We start from the raw sequence: 15,867 nt of genomic DNA, 5'->3' as shown, positions 1-15,867 counted from the left end.
AAAAAGTTACCATTATTATTTTCATATAAATCTTTTGATCCCCTGAACGCTATACACTGCCCTGCTAAAAATAGTATCATATACTGTATGTTATTCTTTCAAATACTGAATACAAATACCTTTTTTCTATTTCACATAATCACTGTTCTGTAGCATCAATTGTAGTTTGTCTTTGGTGACTGTGTGAGATCTAACCATTTTTTATGATTTTTAAAATGTACTGCACTTGTTCCATGCTTACTTAAAATAGCAGATAAATTTCTCCAATTACTGTATCCAAAGTGATTACTTAGTTAATCTTTACAATCGCAGAATATCTTGCAACAAAAGCAAAATACAGAATTTTGCAACAAAGAATAAAGTATGTTGTTGTTGTTATTATTTGGTTTTTAGGAGCATTAGCAACTAAGGCCATATTGCTCCGGTGCGGTGGTCATTCCCTGACCTTTCCGCATGTTCCGTATTTGGTGGTGACGGGCTCGAACCCCGGTCTAATCAAGAAGCGTGTGCTACGCACTGCTGCTCCTTCCCACCTGGCTACGGAGGCGCCAAGAATAAAGTAACCATTTCCTTTGAGCTTTATCTACATTTTTCAGAATGCTCATATAAAATAAACATCAGGAAATTTTCTTTGATTTTCATCAGATGGGTATTCTCTTTTAATTTGTGTAGGATAATTTTGAATCAAATAATCACGTTGTTTCACTGTCGGGTTTCCTGGCCAATTACCTGGATCAGTTAATATATTTGCATAAATATTTATTAATGAGACTGCATTTTCTGTTCTACCATCACAGTAGTCAATATTTTGATCTTGACTATTATCTTTAGTATAAGTAATATGAAAATCTCTCTTTCCGCTTTATCCTCTTCATTTGGCAGCGTATCTGAATTAGCTGAATTTTCTGCTGTTATTTTTAAATATTTATTTTTCTTTTCCTATAGTAAGATCCTTGTAATTTTTTCCTATCTGACATTTATGAAGAAATTTTAATAAGTTTTAAGTTCTATTTTTCATTTAAATTTTAGTAGTATTGCATATAAAAAACACGAAACTTACCTCCTAATCTGTATGGTTAAAGTATGATGAAGACATTAAAATGGGAAATTAAAACCTATTAATTCCCCGAGGGGGAAAAAACTGCACTTTTTTTTCTCTCAGGGGGTAAAAAAAAAAAGTGTATTTTTTATTCACGCCATATTTACAGAGTTAAAAAAATCAGTGCTATACACTCAAGTTCACAATGCCATAAGATACTGCCACAAATAGGAAGATTTAGAATCGGAATTACAATATCTAATTGATGCCTTTGCAAAGAGAATGTATCCATCTCAGTTAATCCATAGCATTATAGCCGAAGAAAAACATAGAATAAATAATCCACCCACATTAAAATAGTCTATTATGAAAAATACCAGCCGTTCTTCCATATCATAGCCAACTAGCTCGACGAATCCTCAGAATTTTTTCTGGCACAAATATTGTTATTATCTCTCTCATAAGAATCTTCTCTCATAAAATAGACTAGGCATACAATTCAGTAACTATAAAGAAACATAAGTACAGCATCAAAGATATGAATAATACAGTACTGTATATCTTATAAAACGTTAACATGACTGTAAAAGCCCCTACATATGCTCCGAGTTTCCTGCACATGCCAAAATATGCGTAAACTTGCCTGAACCGTTTCGATGACTACACATGTTCCGAATTTTAATTCTGGCTTTCCAGTGATTTCTCTCTGAACTTAAGCAATTTTATAACTTTACACAAGAATGAAGGTTAGTTTAAATCCAATTCTAATGCAACTAAGTAAACATAATCACAAAATAGTTTTGAGTGTCTTATCTGTATATATCATAAAACAAAAAATGGACAGAAAAAGATAACAAAGTGGGTGAAACAGCTACTGAAGAAAAAAATTTGTCTCGTTAATTTTCTGGCTGAATTAAAGTTCGAAAAAGAAGACTGGTTCAAATATTTGCATATGAATGAAGAAACCTATTTGAAATTATTAAGATCAGTTTTGCCATACATAAGAAAAAATGATACTGGTATAAGACAGTCCATAAGCTGCATAAAGAAAGCAGGTCACTCAAAATCCTAACCAATTAGCAGATATCGATTTATACATATCTAACCAAAGGGGGGGCCCAATGCCAGGGGACAAATAATTCGTATAGGATACCTCATGATTTAACGTTATAACTTAATACACAGCTTTAAGAATTTCTTCATAGTTGTAATTTAAGATACATTAAATATGAATTATTTGTTTCATTCACCATGTTTGGTTTTTTTCTAACCTGCTGTTTGCTTACTCTCATAACTCAGAATCTGGAAATTACCGATGTCAGAGGCCCAATTACAATCAGAACTTGTGAAGCTATTAATTGTAGAACAATTTTATCAAGTAGGGAATTTGTTTATGACATTGAGCCTTCACACGGTTCTTTGTGTGTGCCATATTTGGGAAAACCACATCCACATGACAATTTCTGTCGTCGCTCAAATTTACACAGACCGGGCCAGACGCCCATTCAGGCATCCTGTGCTACATACACACACTCCGGTTTGACTGCACAAACTTGGCCTGTGCAGACAAGCCGGATCGTCTGTAGGTGCCCTAATGCATATGACATTGGTAGTATTACACTAAAACTGCAAATAACAGAGCTTATATCACCAAACCAGCCTTCATGCTAATTATTCAGCCACAGAACTCAATCAACATTTGCATTTTTATAATATTCAAACAGATGTTGCAATAATATTAACAAAACTGAATTCCAGTTATAAACTATATATTAATACATGAAGCTTTAGCCATTGAATGATTTTCCAACTGAACCTCGTGGAAAAGAGTGCACTTTTTTCCCCTCAGGGAATTTATATTTTTTAATTTCCCAATTTAATTTCTTCATTATATTTTAACCATACAGATCAGGAGAGAAGTTTTGTGATATTTATAAGCAATGCTAATAACCGAAACCATATAGAGAATCGAAGCTATAAGAATATGCTAACAAATAAGTTGCACATGGTAACGCAAAATATACTTGCCCTGAGAAAAAATTAAAATACTGTACGTTTATAGAATAGTTCAGTCAGACCTCGTATAGCAAGTGTTTAAACTACACGATTTATAAATAGGGAAACAATGTCATATATAACACGACCAAATTCACTTATGCACGATTCGCCTTTGTGTTTACAAGAAATGGCAGTCGAATGCGGGAATCACCCGTACTGAATGAAGAGAAGTGTCTGAAAATGTATTTATGGTTTTCATAATTATGATTGAAGATTTCAGTGAAGGGGAAGACATTTCACCATAATAACCTAAAAACCCGCAATTCCAGCTATCGGTATTATCGCAAATGCAATTAGATAGAGTTTACTACCCATTTATAACAGATTCCACCAGCAGGAATGCAACTGAAAATTGTTTTAGTAAAATGCGAGCTAGAATGAGGTGATAGTGTGTTTCTGTGCTTTACGGTGTTGCTTAATCAGTTGCTACACGTGCACAGCTTTGTTTATGTATATCAAGCGTGCCTCATTTTTGTCCTTTTTTTATACTGCAATTGTGTTTTATTGTGTTTTAAAAATGAGTAAAATACTTGAGAAAAGTGTGAAAAGGAAGCATGATGGTAAAGATACTACAGATTCAGAGAGAAAGAGAAAAGCAATATCGATAGAATGTCAAAAATTCTTACCGGGGGAAAACTTGTAGCGGCCTCATACTAGTGTTTATAGGCATACTGTTTATGGCCAAAATCACACCAGCCTCCAGCAAACTGGGGTTTCCCCCAGTAAGGTCAATAGAGGGAAAAAACGGAATAGCGAAATTGCGCATATCGCTAAATACAAAATTTGCTATAAAGAAATTCGTTAAACAGAGGTCCAACTTGTATATGTCAAAAGTTTTTTGGCACCCTCCTGAACTGCCACTCGTAAGCGACACTTAACTCACCTACCCACTGCAGCAGCCCTGCTAGTGAAACATTTTTGAAATGTCTCACAACTGGAGATGAAATGTGGGTTTTACTAATATTATCCCAAAGCTAAACCGCAGTCATCCCAATGGAAAGCTCCATCCCCTCAACCCAAAAAAAAAAAAAAAAAAAAAAAAAATGTAGTATAAGGGCACTGCAAAATAAAGGCCATGTTACTAGCATTTTTTGACTATGAAGATGTTGTTCTGGTTGACTGGCTGCTTCACTATGATAGTGCATCACTGATAATGCTACCTAAACAGTTTTTTGGCCAAACATGGAATCACTCAATTTCAGCAAATTCTTGTATTCACCACATATAGCTCCATGTGACTTTTGTAGCATTGCTCTTGCATTTCCTAAAGAATAATTATACACTTCTAAATGTATGAAGGTAAAAAAACTAAGGAATTTTTATTCATATAAAAACATCATCTTCCACATGGGAACCTTTGGCATCCACTGCTTTATTGCAGAACCAACAAAGTTGTCCACAACTGCACCTAATATCTATTCATCGCACAATTATATCACATGAAAGTTATTTCAATAGAACTAGTTGAACAGGGGACCAACATTTGAGGATGCTGCTTGGAAGCCATTCAAATCTGATTGTTGCAGTACAACTTTCCATGGGCTTGCAGCAGAGTGTGTTCATTCGAACTCCATTTTGGCCTAATGAATGGATTTCACAGTGGAATTTGGAAACAGTCAATTTAACTTCTTAGCAGAGATAATTAAACTGGAATATTCTAAAATTTAGGGTTTCTAATAATCTCAAATTTTAGAGTTCAAAATAAATTAATTTTTCCAGTATTACACAGATGTAGAATCTTCTTTTAATCTACTTTAAGAAGCCCCCAAAAAGTGATGTATCTTGCCCTAGTGATAAATGTTCTTTACATGCAAAACTGCATCAGCAGTATAGTCAAGGCATATAAATATATATGAAGGACTGCCTGTATATGCATTTCAAAGAAAGTAGAGAATCTACTAGCTTTCAGATAAATAAATTTTCTTCTACTTCTTTAAATTCCATATAAATTTGGTCTCAGGATGTTTTGATCACACTTTCTATAGGATACTTTTCATATAAGCTTAAATTTTACTACAGCCTATAATACTGGAAATCCTACAAAGGCCTCTAAATTATAATAAAATATATAGATACATATATAAAAGCACTTACAATAACATCAAACTTAGCATAGATATCCACAACCTTTTCCTGTTCTACCACAGGCAGTGCCGACACTCTCCGCTCAATAAAAAGGTTAAGGGCTGTAATTACTGTGGTATCACGAGTAGCCTGAAAATTGAACCAGTAACATTTAGATACTATCCAGTAACTTAAGTTCCATGAATATTACAGCTTTATAAAAGAAGTAGATACAGCAACTCTTGTTTATCTAGCTCCATGAGACTTTAATGTGACCAGATAATCAAAAATTGAAGATATGAGAATTACATCTATGGCTCATTACAACAAACTATGAAAAATAATTAACTAAAGCCTCAAAAATATGGTAACTTTAAAAACTATGCAAAATTTATATAACATATATTGGCTACTCTTTTTACAATTGGCAATGTCCTAGAAATCAAATTTCCTTCAGAAATGTTTTAACGTAAATTAAATCATACAAAACAGCATCCAAATTGGCTAAGCTGAATTTACGCCATACTAATCATGGAAATGCTGAAAAATTGTTTTGCGTGTTTTAAGCACACTTTAGCTACTAAAGTACACAAGTTAAAAAGCACACTTTTTATTCTGATATTTATATTTCTAAATTAATTAACATGTTTTAACTGCCACAATAATGCTAAAATAAGGAATAGTATGAAGAATGTGCTGTGGCACCTGTACATTCAATTTCACTGGAGGGTTAAACCAGAGGCTAAGGTATTAGACTAAACATGGGTTTCAGCACTTCAAGCCTCCAGCAAGTATTGCACTGGCTGATGAGAGTTATCTGCCACACAGTACTGCCTGGTAACACAGAGGCAGCATTCTCCTGGGTGGTCACATTTCCAGTATACTAGGTCCCACACCTCAGGATTTGTCACAGGGGTTATACCAAGGGTTACTAAAGTCCCATCATTGTGAAGGTACAGGCAAAGGATTGGGTTGTTGCAGAACAACCAGATTTCACCAAAATTCAGTCCACTTGACTCAAATGACACGAATATCAGTTCCATCAGTGTATTAGACTCCCAGGTGGCAAGCCCTTGCTTGTCATACCTAAGAGAATATCTGTGACAGCCTCAAGGACTAAATTATAATTATCATTCAATAAAAAATGTGAAAAATAAAACTGATTGGGAAGTAACTTTATTATATGTAGTACTGTACAAACATAACCTAAGATTGAGAGAAAAGTAACATAGCATACAATACAGGGAAAAAAATGTAATATACTGTTACAGTACAGTAAAGTTATTTTCCTTACCAAAATATACCACACAGTGACATACCAATGAAAAATGTTTCATACAATCACTTCAAAGTTCCACTGTCAAGTTTCTTCAAGATATAATCTTTCCCACAACAGATAACCTGTACTCAACAATTCAAACTGTTCACAAGATGTTCAACATCTTGTGAACAATTATAACTTTCCAATAATGCTCCTGCTTTTTTTTTTTTTTTAGTAGAATTATTAGAAGGAAAATGTTAACTGTAATTTCTTGTAGGACAATCAGTCATTACCAACCAGTATAGCAATAGCCAAACAAAATAATGCACAGGATACTACTGAGTATGGTGAAAGAAATGAACAAATTCAGAGCACCGAACTCAAAGACTATAAAGTACTAGAGCAAACAGTACAAGTGGAAGTCCATAAATGACAAGGAACTTGCTACCAAAGGCATATAATTTAGATTTATAGTTTCATGCATTGTTCCTTCATTTCTCCTGCCCCTCTGATAATAATGTAGTGTTTAGTATGCAAGTAATATTACTTACTGTAGCTATGTCCTCAAATGAGCCAATCTTCAGTTCATCTAAGGATTTATTAAGATAACTAGGCCGTGGGAGTTCAGAGAACTATAAAGACAGTAATGAATATAATTTAATGACAACTCTTGATTAATAAGAGAAAATAAAGTGGTAAATAAAGAAAAGTCAAATATTTTCAAGCAGCATGCACGCGCGCACACAACAGAATTATCTTGAAAATCCGGAAATGGTGATTCACTGACAAATAAAGTTAAAAATCAACATTTTCTCCATTTCCAAAAGTGAAAATATCTCTTTATATATTATCTTATGTCTCCATATCATGGTAAAAAAAAGTGCTAATTTCTTTGAATTACTATTAGAACACTCCCAAAATTATGCTACCTATACATTGGTTGCATTAATGCCTTCAGAGAGTTAAAAATTCCTGAAAATTAAATAACAATAACCTCATCCAGTATTCTTACACAAGAATATTACATACTTTTACGTGTCCATTATAAGTCACAATTTAATTCTGTAACATTCCATATTGAAAATTTTATTTGATGAACTTATAGAAGTATTTTAGTTTCAGATTATTTTCTTAAGCTCAATATTTACCTATACTAGATTTATCTTTCTGTGGACAAAATCCAACAGTTTTAAAATATAGGATGTTTCTATACTACACTTATGCATATTTAATCAACCAGTTTATTAAATTCTATATCTAACAATCACTACTACTTAAATAGTTAATAACCACAATTCCAATATCAACCTATCAGTTTAATTTTTTAATACAATCTCCCCATAAAAATAGTTTTTATATAAATACTAAGTACAAATTCAACATTCACAGTATATCAGTTCAACCAAGGATAAAGAAACACCAACTTGAATAATTCAAACACATAATATTTCTAAGTCATGTATTTGGTAATATGCATTAATACAGCTTGCTGCCAAAAATGGCTACGTTCAAAAAAGTAAAAATTTTTAATATTGCTTAAATTTGCACTACTCAATTCACTTACATGGAGAAAAAGGAATTTAAGAAGTCGTTTGTGAGTTATGATATAAAGAACATTTCCTGTTTTGGGATCTATGATTGGTAACCTGTGAACCTTATTGTTAACAAGGGTTCTGATGGCTTCAAAGAGGCTGGAAGAGTGAAGGAAAAAATATAAAAATTCAAACTGAATGCTGTAAAAATTATTGCAATAATTTTCAAAAGTAAGTTAACATTAAGTGCTAACCAATAAAATAATTTACATTAGGGAATTTTATATATTTAAATCCGATGCAAGATAAAGTTATTTAAAATTAAGTTTAAGCAGTTACCTCTGATCAGGCAATATGCTGACTAGTGGCTTGGCCTTTTCTCTGAGAACACCTACAAATGATAAAGAACTCAAAATGTTTAAGTGTCTTCATATTTTATTGAAGAAAAAAAAGTAACTCATAAAAGTAACTTTTCTGTAGTTTCATTCAAGATAAAAACTTTATTTACTATGTGTAATTTTGAAAAAATTCTGAAGTCACTGCCAGATGGCCATGAAACAGTATTGAATATGGAGGAGGCACAAGATACTTCATAATGATTATTGTCCAAAAATATGGACAATAATCATTATGAAGCAACAAGATCTAGGAAAATTTTGTTGACAGGCTGAGAAATGGTAGTTGAAGTTTAACATTGACAAATGCAAGGTACTGCACACATACATAGCAGTAGCTGCAGAGTAACTTATCAACCTGTGTGGTACTACACTTAGGGTAGCAGAGAACGAAAAGACTTAGGGATAATTGTGCAGTCAGACAAAATTCTCTGAGCAGTGCAAACATGATGCCAGGAAATCTCATGAGGTTTTGTCAATGATATACAGAAACTTTGCTAGCAAGGATAAGGAGGTGATTATCCCCTTGTATAAGGCCATGGTTAGGCAGCATCTTGAGTACTGTATACAGGTCTTGAGGCCTCACTTTAGGAAGGGTGTAGATCTTCTGAACAGGTGTAGAGAAGGATAACTAGATTGGTGAAGGGAACAAAAGGGTGCTCTTATCTAGAAAGACTTCAGTTCTGCAAATGGCAGTGTCTCGAGACAAAGCACCTGCGGGGAGATCTGATTGAGGTGCTTAAAGCCTTGAATGGATTGATTAAGTTAAATGTTAATGGAATTTTTCCACTTCCTGAGACTATACACATGAGTGGGCATAAATTCAAGTTGAGGAAAGATGGTTGTTGCAGGATAGATGTGTGGAAGTTTGTCTTCAGCTAGTGGGTGGTTGATTGTGGGAACAAGCTTCCATCTGTTGTTGTGGAAGTGGATGGGTTGAAATTCAAAGTAGAACTAGACAAATTCTTGGAGGGTATGGATGGTTGAGCTTTTTTATTTTTGACTGATGCTATATATAATAAGCTTGCTTTCTTACATCATTTTTCATTGCTACTACTACTACCACCTGTCATTTAAAGCTTTTGTACCTGCTTTAATTAATTTAATTCTGTCCTATTGATATTCCATCTTCTTGAAATTTTCCAAACATAGACAGATTATCAAGAATTATTTCTCTACCTCTCCTACCGTAAATTCCCATTTCTCCAAAGAATATTGCACCTTTCACATGCTGAAAAATTAGGGACAACTTTTTAAAAATTGGAAGGAAATCAGTAAAAAATATGCTGTTGGTAAGGACCTAAAATTTTTGAGCATCTTCAGAAATTCCTTGCAGTAGTTAGATTTAAATTTTTCCTGATTGCACAATACATTATATATGGACAAATGACTTCCAATCAGTAAAAACTGATTTGAGAGCTCGAACTTTATGAATATGTTGGATTTTTAAAATTTTCAAGTTCATGTTGCCTTTCTGGAGAAATTCCATAAAATTCAAAAAGGGCAATAAGAATATCAACTACTTTCAAAATGTAAGCAGTACATTTCACAAATTTCAGCATATAAGTTACACAGTGCACAGAAATCAAATGTTGCACTTCCTTTTTCATTTTTGCTGCAAGTCCATTAACAATGCCTAACATGCTTTCAACTCTATCTGTCCCTAATCCTACCAAATGTTCAGTGTCTTTCCGGTGAAGTCCAAATTTATGTAATCCTTCTTGAACTGCATAAAAATATTCTTCTCCAGTAGCATTCATTCATTTAACTATGCTTACAAATGTTTCCTTTACAATACCTCCTTACGATATTTCCTATACATTATCAATTGATCAGTTGTAGATTTGTCAGTAGAACCATCAATTAATATATTAAAGAACTGACTACTTTTTACTTTAGTGATATCATTTCTTATTATTTCAGCAATAAATTTTATAAATTCTGCACACTGTTTATTGTTGCCATATTGCTTGAGAACATTAACACCCTGTTTTCATGCAAAATTTAACTGTTCTTTCATGTCACTGAATAGTTTATTATTTTCAGCAATATAATATGCTGTATTGAAATAACATTTATTTGTTGAAACATTTCCTCTTCCATATTTTTTAAAACATAGTGCCATTGGTGTTTTTTCAGGATTTGATTGGGCAGACTTGCATGAAATTTGGAAGTTCCCATTTTAAAAGCTGCAATGAAACTATGTAAATTTTTTTACATTGAACACTGTCAGTCCAATGATAAACTGAACAAATACTACATGCCATGTCAGAATCATCAGGAGGATTATTTAAATTCTCTGCATGGTTTGCAGTGTGTGAGTTTTTCCTTGTTTTTATCTCTGAAAAACATATGGATTGATGTTTGCCTGACTTCCCTCTTGTTGCTCACCTTCAACAGTTAAAATTAAGAATAAAATATTTCAGTTTTAAATATTGATTTTTAATCATTCAATGTGAACATAATTACACAAGTAGAAATATAAGGAAAAATATTAATCAAATACAGACTATGCATTACATGAAATACCATATGATGCTGTACAATGACGAAAACATGACTGGTGACTAAGCGTACACTGCTGATCACTGTACCCTAGTGTGATTCACAACCCCAACCACCAACCGGGCTAGCCAGGTGGGTAAAGTGCCTTCCTGGCAACCCAAAGGTCGCGGGTTTGAATCCCGCCTCCGGCTTGGATCAAAGTACTGCAAAAACCTTGGGAGGTGCATTATGGCCACAGAAGCCGATGCGCCAACAACTACCAAAAAAAAAAAAAAAAAACAACCCCAACCACACATCATCAGAGACTGGGACAGCATATCTGTTATCATGGCAGTAGTAATCACTGTTTGTCATCTTTGATGTAGTCTCGAAAACTTTTGTGAATATTTCATAATTAATGTTAATAAAAACATTCTATTTTATCTAGTCTATAGCTAATCACACCATGGGCATGTGTAATTTGTCAAGCCCTAATTATATATACAGTATAATTACAAAATTAATATGACAAGTACACAGTAACTTTCTTATCATTCTATAAACTTTCACCAACTTTTATGTGTTAACTGAGTATTTATATGTGGATAACCCTGTGCTCAGAGGCAGAGTTATGTTTTGAGTCATATGCTTGACCAATAGTTTGAGCATGTACTTAAAATCTTATTTATCAAGAAGTTATCATGAAAAGTCAGTCTTCAACAACAAATAAATATAAAAAACTAACTTCCTTCAATAAATTTATTTCTCAAAAAAAAAAAAAAAAAAAAAAAAAAACACCTTTAAATATCAAATGATTATTTCAAGTATGTAATTTTTTGGCCAACTGCCTCAAATTTTGTGAAGAGTAATAAATATCAAATAGCCAACACTTCTAATATTATAACAAAACTCACTGCCAACTTTGCTTGGTTTAATTCATTAATTAGGACGAAGCAAAAGAAACTTAAGCTGAAACCCAATCCTCGGAAGGTGCACCGTTATGCAGGGAGGCTGATGTTTCCTCAGTAGACCATTTGCACAAATGTCAGAAACTGCTAAGCTGAAACCCATTTCCCCTAAGGTGCACCTTTGGGGTGGGGTGATGGGTTTCAACTTAACAGTTTCTTTCTTTCACTTCATTTTAATGAATTAAACCAAGCAAAGTTGGAGGTGAATTCTGTCCTAATATTGGAAGCATTGGCTGTTTGGTATGTATATGATTAGTTATATAAAATTGGTGTAAATACACCATAGTTTACCCATAAGTTTAACTACATAAGTAGTGTTAAGGCATCGTTTGACCTTCACAAGATACTAGGTATTTCCTAGATACAGATATTTCCTATCGATAAAAAAAATTTATCGATAGGAAATATCTGCTACAACTAATAAAAGAAACCATTGCTTAAGTCCATAATGGCATTAATAGCCCTGACAATATTAATAACCATCTGAATAAGACACATGGAACCCTTATCGTTCTTCCATACCATAAACAATATGCTAGACAGCTTCAACAGATTAAGAATACACATATTAATATTTACATCTTATAATAAATTAGGTTCTAAATTTAATTCATACAGAACAACATATGAGTATACGACACAGGATTGCAATAATATATATTTAATTAGATATCAATCAGATTGTCAAGTGTGTTACACTGGTAATACAACAGCTAAATTTGGCACTTCAAAAATTTCTAATACATGCACCTACTATCACTTTAATAGCTTTAAATCTAATTTATCGGGCACAGAATTAACACAACATATTCAATCTTGTAATCATAATCCACACATCGATTCGGCTCTTACAATAATTAAACTAAATTCTAGTTATAAAATTCTTCAAAATGAGGCTCTCGTTATTGAATGGTTTAAGTGCCACACATCGTTCAACATATTAAACATGAAGGTTCCAAGCAACTCTCCCCTATTTGGAAATTAGCATGTATAAAGTTTCCACGTAGACTGAGATGCATTTTGGGAATTTAACTAGTATATAACATACTTCACGTGTTCTTTTCTTTCGACTAAAGTTAACTGAGGACTGTTTCGAAAGTTGCTCGTGTGCGACTATTAGCTTATATCCCATTTTAATTCTTAATTTAAGGCCTTGAATGGGTTGAGCACGCTGAATTCTGATGGGATCCTTCCACTTGTTCAGATTACGAACCTAAGGGGGCATAAATTCAAATTAAGAAAAGACAGATGTAGAATAGATGTGTGGAAATTTGCCTTTAGCCAGCGGGTGGTTAATTTCCGGAACAAACTTCGATCTGTCGTGGAAGTTGATAGGTTGAATAAATTTAAGGAGGAACTGGAGAGGCATTTGGAGGGAATGGTGTGATTTTTTTTTTTTTTTTTTTGGCTGATGCTGCATAAGCTCATACATATGCCTTCTTGCATCACATGCCACTACTACTACTACATGAATTTAATATAAGACAATCATAGAATGGAATGTGCACTTTCCTTTCTTAGGCAAATTTTAAGATGTTTCAAAGCTCGTAATTTAGTAATTTTTTAATTTTAATTACACTAGTTACGAATAACCTTTTATGATTACAATGTATTAAATAACCTTTTATGATTACAATGTACCTGTTATAAGTTTCATCAAACCAACCGATTATTATGAGGTGAGTGCTGAAAATTAAGCTATGCTATACTTATGATTTAGTTGTTATATCACAGCACATAAGGAATCCTTAATATATGATCAGTATATGATTAAATTATTTTGGCTTTTTACTTATTCAAGGAATAAATACACTGTGCTCTTGAATGAGTGTTGCACACTCCATTTAAAAAAAAAAAAAAAAAATTTATTTTCTAACATCAGCATGATTTCCAATTTTTTTCTACCTCTTGAATTCTTTTTCATTAACCATGAAAAGTGTCTTTTCTGCACACCTTTAGTACTCACATTTAGCAATACAGAACACATACACAATACTTTACAGATGCTGCTTGCTTGTAAAGGGTGCCAAACTTAGAAAAGAATCTTAAACTAAATGAAGTAGTCTAGGTAATTTCTGTCATAAGTAAGGGATAGTTACAATAAACACCCACTACCTTTCATTTCTAATGAGCAGTAAACAATATCAGTGCTGTTAACTGTTTCAGTTCCATAAATAATCACATAATGCATTATTTAATATATGTGTATATTATACTTGAATTCCTGATGTTTTTATTTTTTTTAATTATATTGTTGAAAAACTATTTTCTTACTTCTCCAAGTTTCCACTTTGTGCTCTTCTAATTCATCCATAGAAACCTAAAATGAAAAGAAATCTATACAGACTGAATATCACTTTCTAATAATTCAAAACAATTTTTATAAGGGTAATGGAAAGCAAAAATGATAAAATGACTTAAAGTTGAGTTACAGATTCTAGAGAGAAAAAAAAAAAGTTTTTTTTTTAGTAGTGGTTATGATATTGGAAAGTGAAGAATACTTCACTCTGTGACTTACACTGGAAATGTAGAAAACTGACAAGGTTTCAATAATGCATTACAAAATATTGTAGTATGATAAATGTGAATTTTGCTATTTTTGTTTCTATAATGCTTGGACCTTTTTCTTGACTAAACTCAATTAAGATTAAATGTGAATACCAAATATTGTATCATCAGGTTAAGTATAAATTTGTCTTTTTAAAATAATAAAAAGTAACTAGTGCCACAGAACATTAATATAAAAATAAAACACAGGATATATATCAACAAAGTGATAAATAATATTGAAGTATACTATCTGGAGATTTGATATTTTATTTTATTACTATATATAGTAAAATTTTGTTATTTTTATCCAAGATAATTTGATGTAAGATATAATTCACAGGTAAGATCAGTCTCTGACCGACACTGTATCTGTGTACTCCTGAGTGAGGATCATTCAAAATAGGTCTACAGTTAAATCTTAAGTCATTATCTCATTTGTGATTCATGTGCTTAATTTAATTCAAACTATAAATATTACTATTTACAGTACTTTACTTTCATACAAGGCTATTGTGTGTATTGCATGTGTAAAATGAGGTTTGCATGCACAATAGTCAGATAACTAGTGAGCAAATTTTTTACATAGATTCTCCCATCTTATCTATTAATTTCTGTTACCATTTCAAAGAAAAATGTCAGTAAAAATGAAAGTAAGTCAAAATAAATTTCTAATTCTGACATCACATATCATCTCTGTAGTCCTAATAGTGTTTAGTCATCATCTGTGGTTCCGCTATTCCACGGGTCGACGTATGAAGCCTCGCCACCATGCCGTCTGTGTATTTCTCTCCATCGTTGATTTCACTCCAATTTCCTCCTCTCTTAATGACATTGGTCTTTATCATGTCTTGCCATCTCATTCTTGGTCTCCCCCTTGGTCTTTTGTCCCTTAATTGTAAATCAAACATTCTTCTTGACCAACTTCTCTCATTCATCCTCTTTACATGTCCGAACCATTTCAAACAGAACTTTTCAATCCTGTCCTGGAGTTTTTCAACCTGAATTCTCTCCCTAATCACATCATTCCTGATTTTGTCGCATCTTGTCTTTCCAGCTATGCTCCTCACAAATCTCATTTCTGCCCCCTGAATTCTGTTTTCATCCTTTTTCCTCGTAGTCCAAGTTTCAGGTGTATATGTCAGAATTGGTACATAATAGGCTGATATATAGCCTTCTTACACTTCAGTGGTATGTTCCTGTTCCAGATAAGATCTGTCTGCCTATAGAAATTCCCGCTCACTTATATCCTATTACTTAGGATATCACTCCAGTTTTTGTAATGGTGCTTCATAGATACTTGAAGTTGTTAACCATTTTTAGCTCTTTCCCTTCCATTGTAATGTATCCGTCAAACTCGCCACTCCTCTTTAGAACCATTACTTCACTCTTCTCCTGAATGAAAACCAGTCCAAATTCATTGGCCATACTAGCCCATTTATCAACTTGCTGTTACACTTGTTCCCTGCTCTCTCCCCATATGCAGATGTCATCTACGAAGAGCATGGCTTTCATCTGG

At 33.0% G+C, this 15,867-nt stretch overlaps 1 protein-coding gene across 7 annotated transcripts in view; it reads right to left on the bottom strand.

Moving 5' to 3' along the window:
* LOC150079383 (5'-AMP-activated protein kinase subunit gamma-1-like) overlaps positions 1-15,867 on the bottom strand; it is a 383,429-nt gene that overhangs the window by 40,918 nt on the left and 326,644 nt on the right. For all 7 annotated transcript variants that reach the window (XM_090383409.1, XM_090383412.1, XM_090383411.1 and 4 more), the window contains 5 exons: positions 14,076-14,121; positions 8,294-8,345; positions 7,987-8,113; positions 6,974-7,054; positions 5,192-5,311 (listed from right to left, as the gene is read on the bottom strand). In XM_090383409.1, coding sequence (XP_090239535.1) covers positions 5,192-5,311; positions 6,974-7,054; positions 7,987-8,113; positions 8,294-8,345; positions 14,076-14,121 — 426 coding nt within the window. The remainder of the gene's footprint in view (positions 1-5,191; positions 5,312-6,973; positions 7,055-7,986; positions 8,114-8,293; positions 8,346-14,075; positions 14,122-15,867) is intronic.

This window comes from Mastigoproctus giganteus, chromosome 10 (genome assembly GCF_048544385.1).
Source record: "Mastigoproctus giganteus isolate SK-2022 chromosome 10, ASM4854438v1, whole genome shotgun sequence".
Classification (NCBI taxonomy): Eukaryota; Metazoa; Arthropoda; class Arachnida; order Uropygi; family Thelyphonidae; genus Mastigoproctus; species Mastigoproctus giganteus.
The sequence above is the reverse complement of the archived record's forward strand: the minus strand, read 5'-3'. Positions and strand labels throughout refer to the sequence as shown.